The sequence below is a fragment of the Xenopus laevis genome, chromosome 8S (assembly GCF_017654675.1).
Source record: "Xenopus laevis strain J_2021 chromosome 8S, Xenopus_laevis_v10.1, whole genome shotgun sequence".
Taxonomy (NCBI): Eukaryota; Metazoa; Chordata; class Amphibia; order Anura; family Pipidae; genus Xenopus; species Xenopus laevis.
The window spans coordinates 26,036,226-26,056,731 of record NC_054386.1 but is presented as its reverse complement, the minus strand read 5'-3'; the positions used below and the strand labels follow the sequence as shown (position 1 = coordinate 26,056,731).

General features: G+C 39.0%; 2 protein-coding genes across 4 annotated transcripts in view; one reads left to right on the top strand and one right to left on the bottom strand.

The window, feature by feature from the left end:
- The first annotated feature begins 685 nt into the window (after positions 1 to 685).
- On the top strand, positions 686 to 4,979 carry mrpl17.S (mitochondrial ribosomal protein L17 S homeolog). Its single transcript, NM_001091905.1, is given in 3 exon segments — positions 686 to 894; positions 2,071 to 2,139; positions 3,961 to 4,979. Coding segments are annotated over 3 exon segments (507 nt in total). The 5' UTR covers positions 686 to 720; the 3' UTR covers positions 4,225 to 4,979.
- Positions 4,980 to 10,082: 5,103 nt separating this feature from the next.
- The window catches only part of aldh6a1.S (aldehyde dehydrogenase 6 family member A1 S homeolog), a 33,367-nt gene continuing 22,943 nt past the window's right edge, over positions 10,083 to 20,506 (bottom strand). For all 3 annotated transcript variants that reach the window (XM_041574939.1, XM_018232459.1, XM_018232458.2), the window contains exons 6-12: positions 20,152 to 20,454; positions 18,055 to 18,176; positions 17,785 to 17,974; positions 14,898 to 15,079; positions 14,302 to 14,481; positions 12,420 to 12,518; positions 10,083 to 10,699 (exon numbers count right to left, since the gene is read on the bottom strand). In XM_041574939.1, coding sequence (XP_041430873.1) covers positions 10,595 to 10,699; positions 12,420 to 12,518; positions 14,302 to 14,481; positions 14,898 to 15,079; positions 17,785 to 17,974; positions 18,055 to 18,176; positions 20,152 to 20,454 — 1,181 coding nt within the window. In that variant the 3' untranslated portion in view covers positions 10,083 to 10,594. The remainder of the gene's footprint in view (positions 10,700 to 12,419; positions 12,519 to 14,301; positions 14,482 to 14,897; positions 15,080 to 17,784; positions 17,975 to 18,054; positions 18,177 to 20,151; positions 20,455 to 20,506) is intronic.

Genomic DNA, 20,506 nt, shown 5'->3' with positions numbered 1-20,506 from the left:
CTACTTTATTTGATCTCAATGGTTAGTGCCAGGTCTGGAGATGGGGAAGTCCGATCGTACAATGATTCGTACGATCGGATCTTTGGGTCTATGGCCAGCTTTACTGAGTAGGACCAGCTTGGGTTTCCGTTTCACCATAAATCCTTGGTTTGGAACACTATTTAGGGATGTCAGTATCCCTTTAAATTATATATATGTTTCAAAGTTCTTGTTCCTGCAGTGAAATCTCCCACATTCGTCTTCTCCTTGTTATTCTCTCCTCTCAGTGATCGCTTTCCTTCCTTCCAGCTAACCAGTGATGTGAATTATTCACCGCAGACACTACCAACCCAAACATTATCTCCTTTCTCTCCTTAGACTGGCACAGAAACCGGAAGTCAGTGTGTCAACATTCCGTACAAGGGGCGGGCCTGAAAGAGTCACAAAACAATATAAATACAGTTACAGTTTAATGGGCCCTGTGGTGATTGCTATTGTTCATAAAGCATCCGGAGGTCATGATGATATTTGACTGCATTTAAGCCTTTGAAAACATGCTGTATGTGGAAGTCGTGGTACTGCGCTACTGTCACTTCTCACCGGAACCGGAAGCCCTGACAATATGGACACTGGGCGGATGTCGTACGACTATAATTCCGTACGGAAACAGGTCTATGTCATTGATTGGGTTGTTGGAGAAGGTGGAAGTACTTCACAGCTTGTCATCTTCTCCTTCTAAGCATGCGGCTCTTTCCTGGGCTCCTGATCGCCCACGGTCGCGTTGCCAGACGGCTCGGCCTAGGACCACGTTCTCGACTTGATTTGTTGAGGAATCTCCTCACAGGCTTGACCCGACATGAGAGGATTGAGACCACCTGGGCCCGGGCGGAAGAGCTGCAGCAGTATGCAGAAAAAGTAAGATTCCCTGGACTCGTGAGCTTTTCCATGTCCCTTATTGGTGTATAGTTCCTAGGGGATATTAGGCTTCAATTTTTACGTATTATACGTCATATTCTACATTTTAGCAAAGAACAATATCTGTTGTTAAATAACATATATAAAAGGTGTCTGATCTGCTATATTTAAAGGCTCAGTTCAGTGTAAAAATAGAAACTGAGTGAATAGGCTGTGCAAAATAACAAATGTTTATAATATAGTTAGTTGGAGTGACTGGATGTAGAGTCCTGCGCGGGTCCATTTTTTGGGACCCAAACCCGACCCACAACCCAAACCCGCGTTCTTACCCGCTTGGACCCGCTACCCGACCCGCAAGTACCATATCCGCAACCCGGACCCGCGACCCGCTGACCTCTAGTGCATCTGGAAATTTGGAATATGTAGCCACCCATTTGAATATAAATTATATATATATATATAATATATATATATATATATATATATATATATATATATATATATATATATATAAAAACCTACATATTACATAACACAGTGGTTTTATAGGCTGAAAATTATCAGGTGAGTTGATGATGATCCAGTGTTTGAAATTTTATTTTCAGCTGATTGACTATGGCAAGCGAGGGACACAGACGAGCGAGCTATGAAAATGGCTGACTTTTGGCTGACGGTATCGTAATCATTTATCTTTTATTTTAAAGGGAAAGTGAAGCACTAAGGCATATTTATCAATATTCAAGATTGATTTTTTTCCCCACTATACTGAGTGAATAGGCTGTGCAAAATAACAAATGTTTATAATATAGTTAGTTGGAGTGACTGGATGTAGAGTCCTGCGCGGGTCCATTTTTTGGGACCCAAACCCGACCCACAACCCAAACCCGCGTTCTTACCCGCTTGGACCCGCTACCCGACCCGCAAGTACCATATCCGCAACCCGGACCCGCGACCCGCTGACCTCTAGTGCATCTGGAAATTTGGAATATGTAGCCACCCATTTGAATATAAATATATATATATATATATATATATATATATATATATATATATATATATATATATATATATATATATATATATAAGAAACCTACATATTACATAACACAGTGGTTTTATAGGCTGAAAATTATCAGTGAGTTGATGATGATCCAGTGTTTGAAATTTTATTTTCAGCTGATTGACTATGGCAAGCGAGGGGACACAGACGAGCGAGCTATGAAAATGGCTGACTTTTGGCTGACGGTATCGTAATCATTTATCTTTTATTTTAAAGGGAAAGTGAAGCACTAAGGGGCATATTTATCAATATTCAAGATTGATTTTTTTCCCCACTATTCAACAAAAACATGAACTTGAATGCACTCCTATTTTAAATACAATTTGGAAAAGGTGCATGAAAAAGCTGCCAAGCTGATATAGAAGTTCATGGGAATTGTCTAAATCAACTTTATTTCATGTATTTTTCTCTCAGGTTATTGAAATAGTTGATCTTCAGCCTCATTGGCAATGAATGGAACAATGTGATGGTCTTTTAATGTTTTATCTGCAACAAGTCACCACTATTCTCTCCAAATTCATTTCTTACATGATCATATAGAAAAAGCAGGTTGTTTTTATGCATTTCTCACAGTTGCATAGTTTTTTTTTCCTGCAAGCTTAAAAATGAATAAATCTGCCCCCTCCCCAGAATAAATCTGCCCCCTCCCCATTTCATTTTAAAGGAATTGTTCAGTATAAAAATAAAAACTGGGTAAATAGATAGGCTGTGCAAAATAAAATAAAAAAAAATTCTAATATAGTTAGTCAAAATGAAATGTATAAAGGCTGGAGTGACTGGATGTCTAATATAATAACCACAACACTGGTTCCTGCTTTGCAGCTCTCTTGGTTTTCTACTGGTTACCAGGCATCCTGTCACTCCAGCCTTTATACGTTACATTTTTGGCTAACTAACTATATTAGATACATTTTTTATATCTATTTACCCAATTTTTATTTTTACACTGAACTGTTCCTTTAACCCTACCTTTTCTTTGTCATATGGGTATAGATGCCTTATACACCTGTTCCTGTGTCTTCATGAAATCCTAAGCTCTGCAGATATCTTTCCTTCTCTGGACTTATTCGGTTATTGGAGAATAATAAGTTGGGAGTTGCCTCATTCTATTAGAGTATTTTTGTCTAAACTGAAGATTTTCACAGTAGTAATTCAGTTGCTGCTATACAATGTAGCTGTGTTTATTTTATACAAAGCATTTTAGTACAGTACGAATCATTCAGTACTTTTAACTACTTAGAATAGAACAATGAGCAGTATTCAAATGTAGTATCCCAAATTGCCAAAATGTTTGCCATTATGTTGGTTTTAGGGTGTGTTTGATATAAAAACAAAAAGGGCAAATACACATGGATATGAACGAGGCTTTATAGGACGGGACCTAGAGAGCATATTGTTTTCTTTCCCTTTAGTTTTGTACCCCCCCCCTTCCCCAATATATTATCTGATCAGCTATTATTTTCTGTATTCTATAAAATGGCAAAATTACTTAAAAATAAAGTTAAAAAGCGCTAATAGCTCACGAGTTCACGAGAAGACTAATATCACCCTCTATTATAAAGTAACAGCAGAAGAAAAATAGAATCACTGACCCATCACCTAATATAAGATACATATATTGATATTATATATTGATGTATATTGAGGTGAGGATATGATTGTTCTCTTTTAGGGCAGGACTCCAGGGACAATTCCGATGCGCTACGCAAAAACGCAGGCGTTTGTTGGATGGTGTCACATCAATGCTTTGACACGATCCAACAATAGCATTACTTACCTTATTTCCATCGCATCCGATGTGACGCCTGCGTTTTTGCGCAGCGATTCGGAATCGTCCGTGGAGTCGTGCCCTTAGAAAACAGTAGGCCTCACAGGCAGCTAGCAATAAGCTCCATAATTATATATACTGGATCACTGGGATATTGTATTGAAAATGTCCTTATTATAGAACACCTTTTCATCTTGAAAGAAATGACTAGATATGTTTTTTTGTTTTTTTCTTGCAGGAGAAAGATTTAATTCCCAAACTGTTCAAGGTTCTTGTCCCTCGCTTCAGCTCTCATCACAGTAATTATACCAGAATGTACCAGATTCCCACCCGAGATAACGTGGATCGCGCTAAAATGGCGGTGATTGAATACAAAGGGAATCCATACCCTCCACTGATCACACCAAAAAAAGACAATGAAAAGACTCTCTTAAACCAGCTTGTGAAAGGTTACAAACTAGAGATGCAGCAAGCTGCTTTAATCTCTCACATAGTCACATAGTGGGCCACATTTATGAATGGATTTTGGACATATCTCCTTATTTATATGTGAATAAAATATAGCATAATGGAGAATATCTGACTGAAATAGTTCTGCTGTGTATCATACTTCACTATAAAACAATATAGTACAGTGGAATGAAATTGGTTCATGAATACAATGAAAGGTGATTGTAAACAAAAAACGTTGTCCCGACATGTTAGAAATACATGTTAACTCTCATGCTTTTTATTTAAGCAGTTGGCCTCCTTGTTTTTCTATCTGTGGCTGAAAATCTTGTCTAAAAAATAGTAATTAAATTTTTTTTTTAAAAAATATTCTTGGTAGCTGGCTTGTATAGATTTTGTTTTCTATATAATAGAGATGGTGCACTCCCTTAAAGGGGACCTGTCACATAAAAAAAATATTCTAAATCCTATTTTATTTCATGTTAATCAAGCAAAATGAACTTTAATTACACTGTATACATTTTTTTGTTTTCATCAGTCTGGGAATTCATAATTATAACAAGCAGGCAGGAGCCATTTTGTGGACACTGTTATTAAGACAAGCCTTTCATCATCTCAGAATCTTGTTTGTGCACCAGAATGGGGGACCTGATGTCCATCCTCATGTCCTGGCTACACAATTAAATAGTTGAGAATTGGGGGAATGTGTGGAGAGCAGTGATCTAGGAAGTGCTGAATGGAAAGTGAAAATAATTGCTTGCCCCGCCTCTATACCTAAGGCATAGAGGAGGGGCAGACAATTTTAAATGAGCTTACAACAGCTATGAATGCTTTAATGAAAAAAATAAACTGGATTTCATGTTTAATTTGAAAAGGACTTTTATTATACAGCTTTTTAAGTCTGGGTGACAGGTCCACTTTAACAAAATGGGCCAGTTGGCAACGTGCTAGGGAGTTTCACAGCCTTTCATCAATAAAGGCTTTTTAAAGGGTGGGGGGAGTCCTCAAGAACGATTTAAAAAAATTGGGTGAATAAAAATTGGATTTCCCAAGTAGTTATCACAAAGATATTACATACACTATGAGCAACAGTAAGAAGATAGTGGGTGCTTGATGTGTGGCTCAGAGATTGGTGTAGGGAGGAGAGCTTTGGGTTGCTGTTTTTTTTTTTAGTAGGCTACAGGCTATGAATGTGCTGCACCTTAATGATGATGGTGCAGCTGCTTTGGGGGAGAGGATGGCTATAGGGTTGGAGAAGATTTTAAACTAGGCATAAGGGGGCAAGGGTGCAATGAGTAATTCTGTGTATGATGGGTAAGATGAGGTAATGAGTAAGGGAAACTGGGGATGGAGACATGGTTGGGAGTACTGATAAAGACAGGAAGTACCATACGTTTTATATAAAACCTTTACTTACTGGTACTAGTATTAAATGTATATTTACAACTTCAAAAAGCTAGTCTGGTAAAATGGGAGAGCTGGTTATACTTTGTTTTGGAGGGACAGAGGGAAATAGAAAAGTAGGAGAGGTATGTATGTCTGATTTAAAAAGGAAATGATTATATAAAATAAGGGAGATAACGCTTGGCCAAGTTGTGGTTGTTTATGGGTGGAGCTCGTCATAGTTTATAAAGAATCCAGCAAATGAATTGTAGGGGTATGCTATAGACTCCTTAAAGGGTGGTTCATTTTTAAGTTAGCTTTTAGTATGTTCTAATGGGGGGGGGGGGAATCTGACTCCATCTAAAAAAAATATTGTTATTGCTCTATTACTCACCTTTGTATTCAGATCCTCCCCTATTCATATTCCAGACTCGTATTCAAATAAATGCATAGCTGGGTAATTTTTGAAGAGGTGCTAAATTCCTCAAAAAGCTACAAACAATAAAAAATGAAAAACAATTGCAATTTCTACACATACTACACATACTAAAAGTTAATTTAAAGGTGAACAATCCCTTTAATGTAAGTGAAGTAGAAGAGGCTAATAAGTTCCTGTTACAAATAGAATAGGCTGCTAAAAACACAGAACAGAAATGGTTGTCGTTTAAAATGATAAAACATTTCTTTTTTTTCAGTTCAGTTGTTCACCAGAAATAAAAACTGTTTTCAATTGCTTTCCATTGTTTTTCCAACATGAAAGTGTACTGTTCAATTCCCAACATGCTCAGCAGGCCCAAAGATAACATATGTATCAACTACGGGGCCCAATTTTTTCTGGTTGAATTTTTAAAGGGGGAAAATCTAGAATTTTCAAGATTTATTATGCTCTGAAAATGTAAATCTGAAAATGCTCCAGCTAAAATCTGTCAAAATCGTGTAGAAGTCAATGGCAGATGGTCCCTTTAACAAATGGAACATGTTTTTTACCTTCAGGATTCTCAAAATTATTGGGCTGTTTGAGCTGGTTTTCGTTCGATAATCTGATAAATTCAAGTTTTCGGGGCAATAATTTAATAAAATTGAGTTTCAGCTCAGAACAACAATTTAAAAAAGTCACATGATTTGAAATGATGCTCGATTTTGTTGCAGAATAAGATCAGAATAAATCGAGTTTTAATAAATAAACCCCCCAAATCTATCAATTTACTGTAGTAAATGACCCCCCTCCCAGAGCTGCTTCAGAAAGACAGTAGTCTGTAAAAAATGATAATTTACAGAAATAGAAACTAATTGGAAAAACTTATTTCTGGTTAACTAAAACCAACCGGACTAGTAATGAAAATATAATACAGTGTTACCCTGCACTGGTAAAACTGATGTGTTTGCTTCAGAAACACTACTATTGTTTATATAAATAAGCTGCTGTGTAGCAATGGGGCAGCCATTCAAAGGAGAAAAGGCTCAAATTACACAGCAGATAGCAAATAAGCTCTGTCTGTCTAATGGTGTTATCTGTTATCCATTAGTTAACCTGTGCCATATAGCCGTTTTTCAATTTCTGCCATTGCTCCACAGCAGCTTGTTCATATGAACTATAGCAGTGTTTCTGAAGCAAACACATCAGTTTTACCAGTGCAGGGCAACACTACATGATATTTTCAGTAATTTAAAATACTTTCATTTTTTGGTGTTACTGTTCCTTTAAAAATCCAGGGTTTATTTTGAATCTCAGCCTATTTTGAAGCCTGTGCCATGTATAAGTACTTTTTTTTAATATTTTTTTAAAGGAACCTAGAAGAAAAACAAAAGAGTCCAGTTCAATTTTTATCACCCAGGGCATCCCAGAATGTTTACTTTAGTAAATAGAAGTTGACTCAACAGCAGAATGCTAATTAGACTGTTGATTAGAGCTGGATTTCCAGTTGTGCAGAAGGCTATGATGAAGGCCTTTACCAAGGCAAGCAATTGGACACATTCATTTAAGCATGAAGGCCAGTGTATATAGAGCAAGGAATGTTCTGGGCTCAGCGTAAGTCATAACAGGAGAGTCTATTGTTAAATGACAACTAGCCCAATGCCAAATGACATACAGGTCCATACCTGGGCTGCTAAAATATACCGTTCAGGTTTCCTTTAGAGTATTCCTCCTCCTCTGCATCAGGAGTTGCCACTTGGTTGACATTTTGCACTTTGGGTGGTGCACTGTATTTGCCCATAGCCCTGAAACAAGGTGAAAGATGAGATACAGCACTAGCAGACTTTAGAAGAAGGGTATCTGCTTGGTTTGATGTATCTTACTTGCAATAAGGCTGCAACATTTACCATTGGTGGACATTCCCTACAATTTCAAGGGGGGACATGGGCCCCCCAAATTACACCCCTGCTTCATTTGTGTTTGTGGATGCTAAGCTTGTGTGTGGCGACAGTATTGTTGCTGCAACACAAATGTGGCCGTACTTGAATCAGAGGGAGCCACAAACCTTACAATCTATTTTTGTACAAAGGATGTGCAGGTTGGCAAATTGTTGACTTGTGCCGACCCTAGACTGCCCTCTTCCTACCTGGCCAAAGTCTCTGGAATTACCTTAATACACATGCCCGACCTGCCCAACTAACTAAAGGGGTGGGCCCGGTGAATTTGTAGGGGGCTGGGGAGGAGGAGCCTGACTCTCCTGCAATCTACACAGAAAGTCTCAGACTGAGCCTGCCCTGCCTGTGGTTATTAGGCCAGTCTAAGCCCCACTATCTTGTACCCCTTGCACAGTTTCCAGTTATTATATCATTTCTACCATCTATGCTTCAGAGCAAATTTGTTTTGTGGCCATATATGGGACCACTAATTATTAATCTCTATATAGCTATATAACCCCGGGCCAGTGCAGTTTTCTGCTGATAGGAGCACCGGCCTGGGGTTTCAGGTAAGTCAATACAATCACTTGGGGGTGCCTAAAATTTGGCACCCTCAAGTGCACCAAGGGGCAAACTTACTAAAGGGCGAAGTGACTAACGCGGACGAAAATTCGCAAGTGAAGGAGATAGACTCTAACAGCTCCCTAACGCCTGGCAGATTTGTGCTCTGGTGAACTGACGTAACCACGCAAATTCACTAAGATACAGATTTTACTGAATGTTACCTCTTGCGCTAGACTTGCCTTCACCACCTCAGACCAGGCGAAGAGCAATAGATTAGACAGGAGTTCCTAAAAAAAATTGTTGAAAAAACGCTGGCATCTTTTCCTTTTTCAGGGTGATAGGCTGAAAAAGAGCATACATTTTTTTTGGGGTAACCGGGTTCCCCCTACATTTTCTAACATATGGCCCATAAACTATATCTGGGCTCATGTGTAGGGCAATATAACAATTATAACAATTTTATTTTATGAAGCTTTCCCGGGCTTGTGTAGTGTGATGTATTTGCTTCAACATATACGTCCATTCAACTTTAACTTCCTGCCGTATGCAAATTAGCCAACACTAGCGCAACTTCGCTACGCTTGGCGCAGTAACGCTAGCGCAACTTCTCCAGCGTTCGGCACCCTCGACGCAACTTCGGATTGTAGTGAATTAGCCTGGCGAAGTGTTGCACTGTGAGTGAAGCCTTCGCTGGAGAATTTTCGGGGGTTAGTGAATTTGCTCCCAAGCCTTTCCTTCTCCTTTAATGGCATGTCTCCAGTATGGATATCCTTGATCAGATGGACAGGCCTGCAATTATGGGGTAAACAGATGACTAAAGCTCCTCACATAAACCCCCCATGCACACATTTAACAGACCATCAGGTTGTCCATAGTATAAGTGTTGCTGTATAGTAAATGATGCACCCCCTGTTGTAAGATATAGGGATATTAAAAGTAGGGATGCACCAAATCCAGGATTTGGTTCGTGATTCGGGCAGGATTTGGCCTTTTTCAGCAGGATTTGGATTCAGCGAATCCTTCTGCCAGGCTGAACCAAATCCTAATTTGCATATGCAAATCAGGGACGGGAGGGAAATCCTGTGACTTTTTGTCACAAAACAAGGAAGTAAAAGATGTTTCCCCATTCACACCCCTAATTTGAATATGCAAATTAGGATTCGGATACCGTTCGGTATTCGGCCGAATCCAAAATAGTGGATTCGGTGCATCCCTAATTAAAAGTCACAGAGGCATCCCATAACCATATAAAGGCACAATGCTGAAAGAACTGCTCAGGCTTATGTGTAATGTTAGTACAGTCAGTGTGCAGAAAAACTTCTGATCCCATGTGATTTAGGCTAATGTCACACATGGCATTTTCTCCACCATCACTGCTGCTGGAAAACAGCGGATGGAAGTGGATTGTTGTTTTCTTAGAAGGCATAAAAAGCCAGTGCTCAGATACAAAGTTGTATAATCAGTTTACTCAAATGTATGACATTGTGTAACATGCTTGACAGGCATTTGCTATGAATTAGACAAGAGAAAAAAATGTCTAGGAAATGTTGAAGTCATAGCAAACAGGCTTTGATGGCAAATCTGCTACATAGCTTCTAAATAAAAAACAAGATATTCTATAAGCAAAAATCTTTATTGAATGAAGAATATAATTAGCTCTGGTAATCCCACCATTTCATCAAACAAGTAGTTTATATAAAATGTTCCTTCTTTCAAAGTGTAATTTGCCTTCACGGATTCTATTGCATTGTGGTTCATTTAAATCTGCCTAAAGATTCCTATAAAATCTTTTCAGACAGATATGCTGTGCCTAGAAGATTTAAGTTTTAGGAAAACAGTGGTGCACAATGTGGCACAATTTGAGGATATCTTCTAGGAACAATAAATTACACCTAGAAGTAGACTGTTCCTAGCTGACAGTTGCAACAGGGAAAAAGCAGAACAAGGTTCTCTGTAAGCTGTAGAGAGGGAAGCAACTAAGATTTAAAAAAAAACCCCAAAAACTACTTTATAGCCAAGAAAATACAAACACTAGATGTGGTCGGTTAGACATGGGATGCATGTTGGTGCTAGATAGGTAGTGTTCAAATAGAAAGATATAGAAAGATATGGGTTGGCAAGTCGAATCAACGCCCCATGGTTGGCATCACCACTGCAGGGCTGGTTAATGTGGAATCTTCTTCCTTCCACTGAGAGGTTACAGTCTTCAGCTGGGTAAAGAAGTGAATACCCTGTGTAATGATTTGGAAAACAGAAGAATAAGCGAGAGGTTGAAAACAGACTGCAGAGACAACATGTAATGAACGGGAGACACAGACATATGGGTGGATGTAATACCATCTAAGTCTAAGTAGACTCTCCTTAAACCAGTGCTACACTAACTTAGAAACCACAAAAGTCTGAAGTGTATTTGTATTTTATCAGCTGTAATGCCCTGTAATCACTGCTGAGGTGTTAGAATTAAAAATGTGAGAGAAAACTGGGAAAGAGGAAAAGTCTGCAGAGACAAGGGCTGACTTAGAAGTATGAAAATATATGTATATGTATTACTGGAAATTGTTTCATTGACTCTTCAGAGGTTGTTTACTAGCCACAGACAGTAGCCACCCACCATGCACTGGCTGGTTTGGAAAGCATAAAATGGAAAGACAAAGCGATTCTGTCGTGATTTTTATGGTGTTGTTTTTATTCCTAAATTATACTGTTTACATTGCAATTAATTCACTCTACCATTTAAAATGTAATTCCTGAACCAGCAAGTCTATTTGTTTTAGTTGTAATATTGGGGTGTAGGCACCATCTCAAGTCATTTTGCCTGGTCATTTGCTTTCAGAAAGAGCCAGTGCTGCACTATGGAACTGCTTTCAGGCAGGCTATTGTTTCTCCTACTCAATGTAGCTGAAGGAGTGGGACATGGATTTTTACTATTAAGTGCTGATCTTATATCTACCAGGGAGCAGTTATCTGGTTACCTTTCCATTGTTCTACTAATGGGCTGCTGGTGGGGGGGTGGGTGAAGGGAAGGGATGATATCACTCCAACTTGCAGTACAGCAGCAAAGAATAACTGAAGTTTATCAGAGCTCAAGTCACATGAATAGGGTTCCTTGGAAACTGACAATATGTATAGCCCTGTGTCAGATTTCAAAATTAAATATTTTAAAAAAATCCATGTGTTCTATTGAAAGACTGATTTTAGTGCAGATTCTGCTGGAGCAGCGCTACTAAAGGGGTTGTTCACCTTCAAACAACTAGTTGTTTTCAGATACATCACCAGAAATAACTTTTTCCAATTACTTTCTATTTTCTATGTGTCACTGTTTTTCTAATATTGAAGTGTAATTGTTCATGTTCTAAAGCAGCTCTGGTAGCGCGGTCGCCGACCCTGTAAACGGTTCTAAATTGATACATTTAGTTGATACATTTGAAGTAATGCTGTTTATGTGGGATAAGTTGGTTGAGTTTTATGTATTTGAATTGCACTGCTAAATTATTTGGGGAGTTGATGCCACAATTAGGTTTCGGTGGATAAATATTTTATAATGATAGATGCCACTTACAGTGTTATGTTTTACGGAACTAGCACACAGGCAGATTCGGGGAGATTTAGTCGCCTGGCGACTAATCGCCTCTTCTGCGGGGCGATAATCTCCCCGAACTGCCTTCCCCCTGCTATAATGAGAAAACGCCAGCAACAAATGCACTGGTGGCACTTCGATATCCGAAGTCGCCCGAAGTTTCCCCGCAGAAGAGGCTACTAAATCTCCCCGGATCTGCCTGTGTGCTTGAACCCTTAAGATTAGGGGTAGAAATTGCAGGGGGGGGGGAAGAGAATTTTAACCAGTTTAGCTGATACAATAGTGGGTGTTTCTTGCAATTTTTAAGCTCTGCTTTTTGAAATTTGTGTGGGTTTTTGTTGTTGCAGAACTGAATTAATATTTTTCCCACCTACCTGTTTTCCATAAAAGTTAGTGTCTCCTCGGAAAGAAGCACGAGATCCGGTGAATGAGAACATAGGGAGTGGTACTGGGATTGGCACATTCACTCCTATCTGAAAAGAGAAATTAAGAACTACATAAAAAAAACACCTTTTAATGCATCTTCCTTAAAAAGAACACCTCTTAGTCCAGTTCTCTGGTGAAAACCACAAATACATGTCCAAAAAGTTACTAACACCATGGTCCTAATTCATATGGACACCATTATATAATAATAATAATAATAATAAAATGTGAAATGAAAAAATTATAGAAAGAATTATAGTAAGTTCCCCAGCTTTTAGCTATTTTTCTAGATCTGAATGAAAAAGTGCTCCTGCATAAAAAACAGCATAATTAACACTAAGGCACAGTTACTAAGGTTCGAATTTCGTAGTGCTAAAACTTCAAAATTCGACTATCGAATTGAGAATATTTGATAGTCGAAGTTTTTTTTTGTTTGAATTTAGCTGTTTTCGATCTAATTAAAATTGTTTGATTTATCGTAGAAATCGTTCGAATCAAATTATTCGAGCGATTTAATAGATCGATCGAACGATTTTCAAAAAAAAAAACCTTCGACTTCTAAAAACTTAGCCAAATATTGGCTATAGGTTCTGGGTGGTCCCCATAGCCTAATATAGCAATTCGGCAGGTTTAAGGTGGCGAATTCAAAGTTTTTTAAAGAGACAGTACTTCGATTTTGGAATGGTCGAATAGTCAAAGTTTTTTCAATTCAAATCGAATTTTTGCCTATTCGACCCTTGGTAAATGGGCCCCTAAGTATGTAGAAAGTTGTATTCTGTGACAATATGCAATTGGTTTTCATTTTTTATCATTTGTCGATTTTGAGTTATTTGGCTATTTATTCAGCAGCTCTCCCGTTTGCAATTTCAGAAATCTCGTTTCTAAGGTCCAAATTACCTTAGCAACTATGCTTTGCTTTGAATAAGAGACTGGAATATGAATAGGAGAGGCCTGAATAGAAAGATGAGTAATAAAAAGTAGCAATAATAATAAATGTGTTTCCTTACAGAGCATTTGATTTTTTAGATGGACGTCAGAGACGCACAACGTTTTTTTTGACGCACAACATATTTATCTCCCATTGGAGTGAAACTTGACAAACATATGGGTTCATCACTACTATTAACATCTTCAAATAGTTCAAGGGACCTTTTCCACTGACTTCTACATGAACTCTGCAGGTTTTAGGTGGAGAATAGTCGAATTAGAACTGTTTCCAGGGTTGAGAAGTGATAAATCTCACATTCAAATTCGAGTTGGTGGTTTTAAATTAGAATTTGTAAGTTTTGACAAAAAAAAAAATTGAATTTACAATTCGAACCTTAGTAAATCTGCCTCTGAATTTTATAAAAAAAATGAACCCATCAGTATAGGATGAAAGGTTGATGTTATTGACACTGGGTGGAGCACAACAAAACAGCACCCGAGTATACTTAACTTTTCTCGTCCTATAAACCTGCATTAAAAGTTGTGTTATGAATAGAGATTGGCGAATTTGACCCGTTTCGGCAAAAATTTTCCGCCGGCAAAATGTCGCACCCCGCCCATTAAAGTCTATGGGCATCAAAACAAGTCATTTTTTAGGCGAAACAAGGCGAAAAAATTCGCCCATCCCTGGTTATGAAAGTTATAGAGTGATTGAATGTTAAAGTGCCAAAAATAATCTTTAAAAAATTCACTCCTAATACCGATGACACAGGATAAACTACAAACCTTCTATAATGCACAGGAACACTTTAGCTCCAGTATGAAAAACAAGTGCCATAAAAACATTCCTAGTATTAAACAAAAGGCATGAATTTCCTACTGTTCATCTACAGATATACTCACCTGCCCCACATCTGCCATGTGAGTGTATTTTCGAGCAGTGGCACCATTTGTTGTGAAGATGGCTGTTCCATTGCCATATGGATTGCTGTTCACAATTTTAATGGCGTCATCCAGAGTGTCTGCCTCTAATATGACCAGGACTGGCCCAAAAATCTCTTCCTTGTAGCAGGTCATGTGCGGCTATAAGAACCAAATAGAACATTTATAGTGATTGTTTAGTAAGGATTCCCCCAAATACAGGATTCAGTTCATGATTCAGCCTTTCTCAGCACGATTCGGCTGAATCCTTCTGCCCGGCTGAACTGAATCCAAATTGGCATATGCAAATTAGGTCCGGAGACGGAAATCGAGTGACTTTTGCTCATAAAACAAGGGAGGAACCCCTAATATGCATATTAGGATTTAGATCAGTTCAGTGTTCGGCCGAATCTTTCGCGAAAACTATCCAAAATAGTGGATTCGGTGCATCCCTATTGTTTAGTAAAACACCCTCATTCTATAAACTAGATAACTTGTCATCTGGTAAAAAGACTGTATGGCCATTGGCTTCACATTCACCCAACTACCTCTGCTTTAATTTTCCAAAAATAAGATACCTGAACATTTGCCAAAATTGTTGGTCCCACGAAGTTGCCATTCTCATACCCCTTTACTTTAACATCACGGCCATCTAGCAACAGAGTTGCGCCTTCCCTGACACCACTCTCTACTAGGCTGGTTACACGCTCTTTTGCAGCTGGACTGATGAGAGGTCCCACATCAGCTCCAGGTTGATCACCTAGAAAGAACCAATAGAATAAATATCGGCATCACAGAAGACAAACAAGATAGAAAGTCTAAAACAATATTATCAAAAAGAGGAGAAAAAGAAAAGGGCACAAACTAAAGCATATATAAGAAATAGGAGAATAATCCTAAAATTGCACAACTGGAGCCCTTTAAAAATAAAAATTAAAATAGTTTTAAAACAGAGTTAATTTACAAAACCATATTTTTTCAAAAATATTTATGTTTTGACTTTCACTGTGTAATAATAATGATGGAATAGCTTGTATAATCTTGTCACCATTGTCCACCTTTGTACAATCTCTGCCGGCCCTATTTTCATAGTGTGTGCCATACTCTCCCTGCCCTATGCTCCCTGTGTGTGCAATATTCTGTCTGCCCCATGTTCCCTGTGTGTGCTATACTCTGCCTTCCCTATGCTCCCTGCGTGTGCCATACTCTGCCTGCCCTATGATCTCTGTGTGTGCCATACTCTGCCTGCCCTATGCTCCCTGTGTGTGTCATACTCTGCCTGCTTTATGCTCCGTGTGTGCCATACTTTGCCTGCCCTATGCTCCCTGTGTGCGCCATACTTTGCCTGCCCTATGCTCCCTGTGTGTGCCATACTCTGCCTGCCCTATGCTCCCTGTGTGTGTCATACTCTGCCTTCCCTATGCTCCCTGTGTGTGCCATACTCTGCCTTCCCTTTGCTCCCTGTGTGTGCCATACTCTGGCTGCCCTATGGTCCCTGTGTGTGCCATACTCTGGCTGCCCTATGGTCCCTGTGTGTGCCATACTCTGGCTGCCCTATGGTCCCTGTGTGTGCCATACTGTCCCTGCCCTACTCTGTACAATGGGAAGTAAGCCTAGTAGATTTTGTTCTGGAGGTTTGTTAGCATTTGTTAATTGTTGTTAGGGGCCCCTAAGGTGTTCATCATGTGCTGGTGGGGGGTGGTACGTTATCCACAGGGGGAGGAGACATGATTTAAGGGTATGTTTATGGTATATTTAAGGGTATGACTTAATTTTTTCACATATGAATGATGAGTGATATTACTGCAGTGAGCACCAACCATTTGTTTTTTTTTTGTGTGTTACCACAATAAATGTGGTCTTAAAAGTTCTTGTGATAATATGGGTGTGGTTTAAAAGGGGTGGTCAACACTGGCTTCCATTATCCCTCCACCATGTAGACTAGAAAATTCCAGCTCTCAGTACCACACAAAATGGTATAGTTTGCCTCCAGTTCTGCTATACTTTTGGCATGCAAACTTGCCAAATTCAGCTTCCATTTTGAATATCATCGTTTCAACCCAATCCAAACCCATCATGCAAATATTTTCATTTCAGGCATGCGGTTTACCTAACACATGGTAAAAGCAAAACGAATGAAAAGAAGTAAGAACTTTCCTTCACATGCTTAATTAGCCCCAGGAACTTGGGATAATGCCACTGAAAGGTATTGGCAACATTTATTATGCCCCTGAATAATTGGAGTTGATTGAAAACAGCTGCCTTTACAGATAAGGCAACCAAACTCTACTGTAGGAGTGCTTTTCTAATGCGGGGTCTACTTTTAGTGATGATGATCTATTAGAATCTCCTTCCTTATAAGCATTGTTACAATTCTGTTCCAATGGAAAATATTACTTAAATAATTCCCCCCCTATTTGTTGTGTATTTGTTATAAGTTAAAAAAAAAGGTTTGTTCATTCATACACTCCGCCTTGTTGGAACAATGCAAAAAAGATGGTTCAATCTCAAGTATAAAGAATGAATTTTGTATATCTGCAAATATCTTGTACAAACCAATAAATAAAAACCTTTCAAAAAACAATAATAATAAATGATTTATGAGAAAATGTATATTGCTAACAAACAACTATTTCTTAAGTAACTTTAACTTAAATATCTGATTGAAAAGCATGAAACAGGAGGGTGATTTAAACCAACTGTTTGTTGACAATGTCTTGAGATCTACTGATCACCAGCTAAAGGTCTACTGGTAGATCCCAATCTATCTTTTGGGCACCTCTGTTCTACTGCATGTAGTATGGTACAGTTCCTAAGTACAGCCCTTTTGGGTGGCTAGTCTTTAACTTCATAACATTAGGTCTCAATAGAATTAAATCTTCACAGGTATGTTTGCTATGTACTGATAAATACCTAATGCAAGTAAAATGTTATTGATCACATATTTGTTCCATTTTGTATTCTGAAAACCCCCAGAATAAGGATTCGGCCAAATACCGAACCAATGGGATGGGAAGGGGGAAAAAATGTTACTTCCTTGTTTTGTGACAAAAAGTCATGCGCTTTCCCTCCCCGCCTCTAATTTGCATATGCAAATTAGGGTTCAGATTCGGTTCGGCCGGGGAAAAGGATTCAGCGGAATCCAAATCCTGCTGAAAAAGGCCGAATGCTGGCCAATCCCGAACCGAATCCTGGATTCGGTGCATCCCTAGTAGTGATACTAGAGTGAAATTTCACGCTACCAAAGTGTTCAGGAAACTGCACAAATTACAGTAAGTAGTGTCTAAGTAAAAGCTATTTGACCAAAGGCAGTTCAGTAAAATTTGTACAACTATGGTAGCCTTGATTTAATCTAGCAGACTCTTGCAACTGAAAACCTGTGGAGGTCCTAATTTGTCATCTTCACCCTAACACAATAACATAAATAAACATATACAAATGAAGGAAATTTTGTGTATTTCTTACCAGCATTTACCCGTAACTTCCTTGCTTTTTCAACCAGCTCTGGGAGCCATTTTTTTGCTTCTCCAACCAGGACAGCTGTGGAAAGAGCCATACAGCGCTGTCCAGCTGCTCCAAATGCTGCTCCTACAAGCTGATTCAGGGTGTTCTCCTTATTCGCATCTGGCATGACAACACCATGGTTTTTTGCCCCCTAGAGTTAAAAACAACCTCAGGTTATTTTACCACAATGACTTAGTAACACCTATGCACATTTAAATTCTTCCTGCTTACCATATTAGATTGAACCCTCTTGCCATTTCGGGATCCCCTCTCATAGATGTATTCTCCTGCTTGGTTGGAGCCCACAAAACTGATAGCTCGGATGGCTGGATGGTCACAGACAAAATTCACAGCTAAGAGAAAGGGATACAAGGAAAGTTTTAGGCACCACTGGGGGGCACTTTATTTACATTATTTATGAGCTTGCAAAACAAATGCACATAATGCAAGATGTTTCTCGCTGCAACCTGAAATTTTTTTTAAAAAAATCTGATATTACACAAGAAAAATGTTGGATATAATATGATATTTTGTATTTGTAAATACCAAAAGGACTCATCGGCTACACATACACTATGCTCCTGTGGATATCTCTTTGTTTTTAGCTCCACCGGAGGGAACTTTATTTACATTATTTATGAGCTTGTATATCAAATGCACATAATTTAAGATGTTTCTCATTGCAACCTGAAAAAAATGTAAAATAATCTGATATTACATAAATGAATATTGGCTATAATATGATATTTTGTATTTGTAAATACCAAAAGGAATCATCGGTTACACATACACTATGCTCCTGTGGATATCTCTTTGTTTGCCATCCAAATGCCTCATACAGAATGTTCTCACGCTGCCCAATGGCTGAAATGCCTGTCAATATTCTCTTAGGCTAATGGCACACATTGCATTTTTGTACCAGTGGAGAAATTCCCATTTGGCCGACTACCACCTCCTTTGTGTGCACAGTGAAAGGGGAACAGCCCACCTGTATAACTGAAAATGTTTCTGGCACACAGATCCCTGTGTGCTAAATCCCTGTCTGTCATTGGCCTTACACAGTAAAGTGGAATTTTATGAAAGGCTGATACTCTGACATTCCCTGTTTTAAAACTAAGCCAACTAAACCCAAAAAAGTGGATTTAAATGAAATGTTTAATGACTGCTTGTTATCATGTCCCCTAAGGCTAGGGCCAGACGATACGGATTTCCCACAGGCGAAGAATCTGCTGCCTCGCTGTTCCCTTTCTCTTCTGCAGGCAGGGGGGATTTCTGAGCAAAATGCAAAATTCCAAAATCCGACGGGTCTGCCTGCACCCAGGCGGAGACAATGTTTCCAGGTTCAGGCAGAGCAGGAGCAGAGAAGCAGCAGATTCTCAGCCCGTGATTCTCTGCATGCTGAGATCCACAATCATGTGGCCCTAGCCTAAGCCAGCTCATGGACTATGAAACATGCTGCAATAAGTGCCCTTACCAGATAGTTTGCTGCACTTATCTGAAAAGTTAAGAAAGTTCTGAACACTGTCTGTGAAAAGTAGAAATAATTTATGTGTATTATAGCTCTAAAACGTTACTGAAAAATAAGATTAAGGCTTTCCACTTGGCCCTGAAACAAAGAACAAGTATTCTTTATGAGAGCTTCTCTCTAAATCAGACATAGTCAGAAAAGTATAAACTGTGCAAATATCTCACTGACATTCATGCAGCTAGCAAACCAATCTAAAAAATAAACACCATTAAGGTACAGGTAGGAAGGAAGATAGGGAAATACCTGGTACCATGTTTTATCCTTGCCCAAATAATAGCAACAGAAATTAGAATACACCACTAGTGTGGCTAAAGGGAGATGGTGTGCAGGCCCGGACTGGCAATCTGTGGGTTCTGGCAAATGCCAGAGGGGCTGCTATAAGGTACCATAGAAAGTCAGTATTTAGTGGCTGGTGGGGGCTGTTTGGGCCTCTGTGTGGGCTGATTGGGCCTCTGTGTACCTGAAATGGCATGGCCTATTTAATTCTCAGTCCAGACCTGATGGTGTGTATTAAACTAAAAAGAACAAGATAACAAGTTTAAGCTCAAGTTTCTAATATGTACCATGACTTGCAACAGAGTATTTCCAAATAAAGTCAGTCTCTGTGTGTAGCTATTGAGTATGATTTTTATGAAGAATTTTCTGGCTCTTTAAAGGCTATTAGGAAATCCCTTCATACAGCAGAGAGCTGTAAATTAAATATCCCTGGATAGTTGCCTTGACTTTATGTACCTGCTCATTCTATTAAATCCTAATAGTTCACATTAGTCAGATTCACTGACCACACAATTAGAAGTTACCTGCATGTTGCCCGTGGATAATGTTTAGTGTCCCATCAGGAATGCCAGCATCCTGCAGTAGTTGTGCAAGCAGCATAGTGGCTCCGGGAACACGTTCTGATGGCTTCATCAAGTAGGTGTTTCCACAAACCATGGCCATAGGAAACATCCATAAAGGGATCATGGCAGGGAAGTTAAAAGGTGCAATGCCAGCACATACACCCAGAGGTAACCGAAATGTAAAGGTGTCCATATCCTTTGTGAGTGATGAAAGGGTTTCCCCAAGCATCAGAGAGGTCACACTACATGCATGTTCCACCACCTCTAAAATAGGAAAGATTATATTAGCCAAAAGCAAAAAAGTCTGCATTACCCA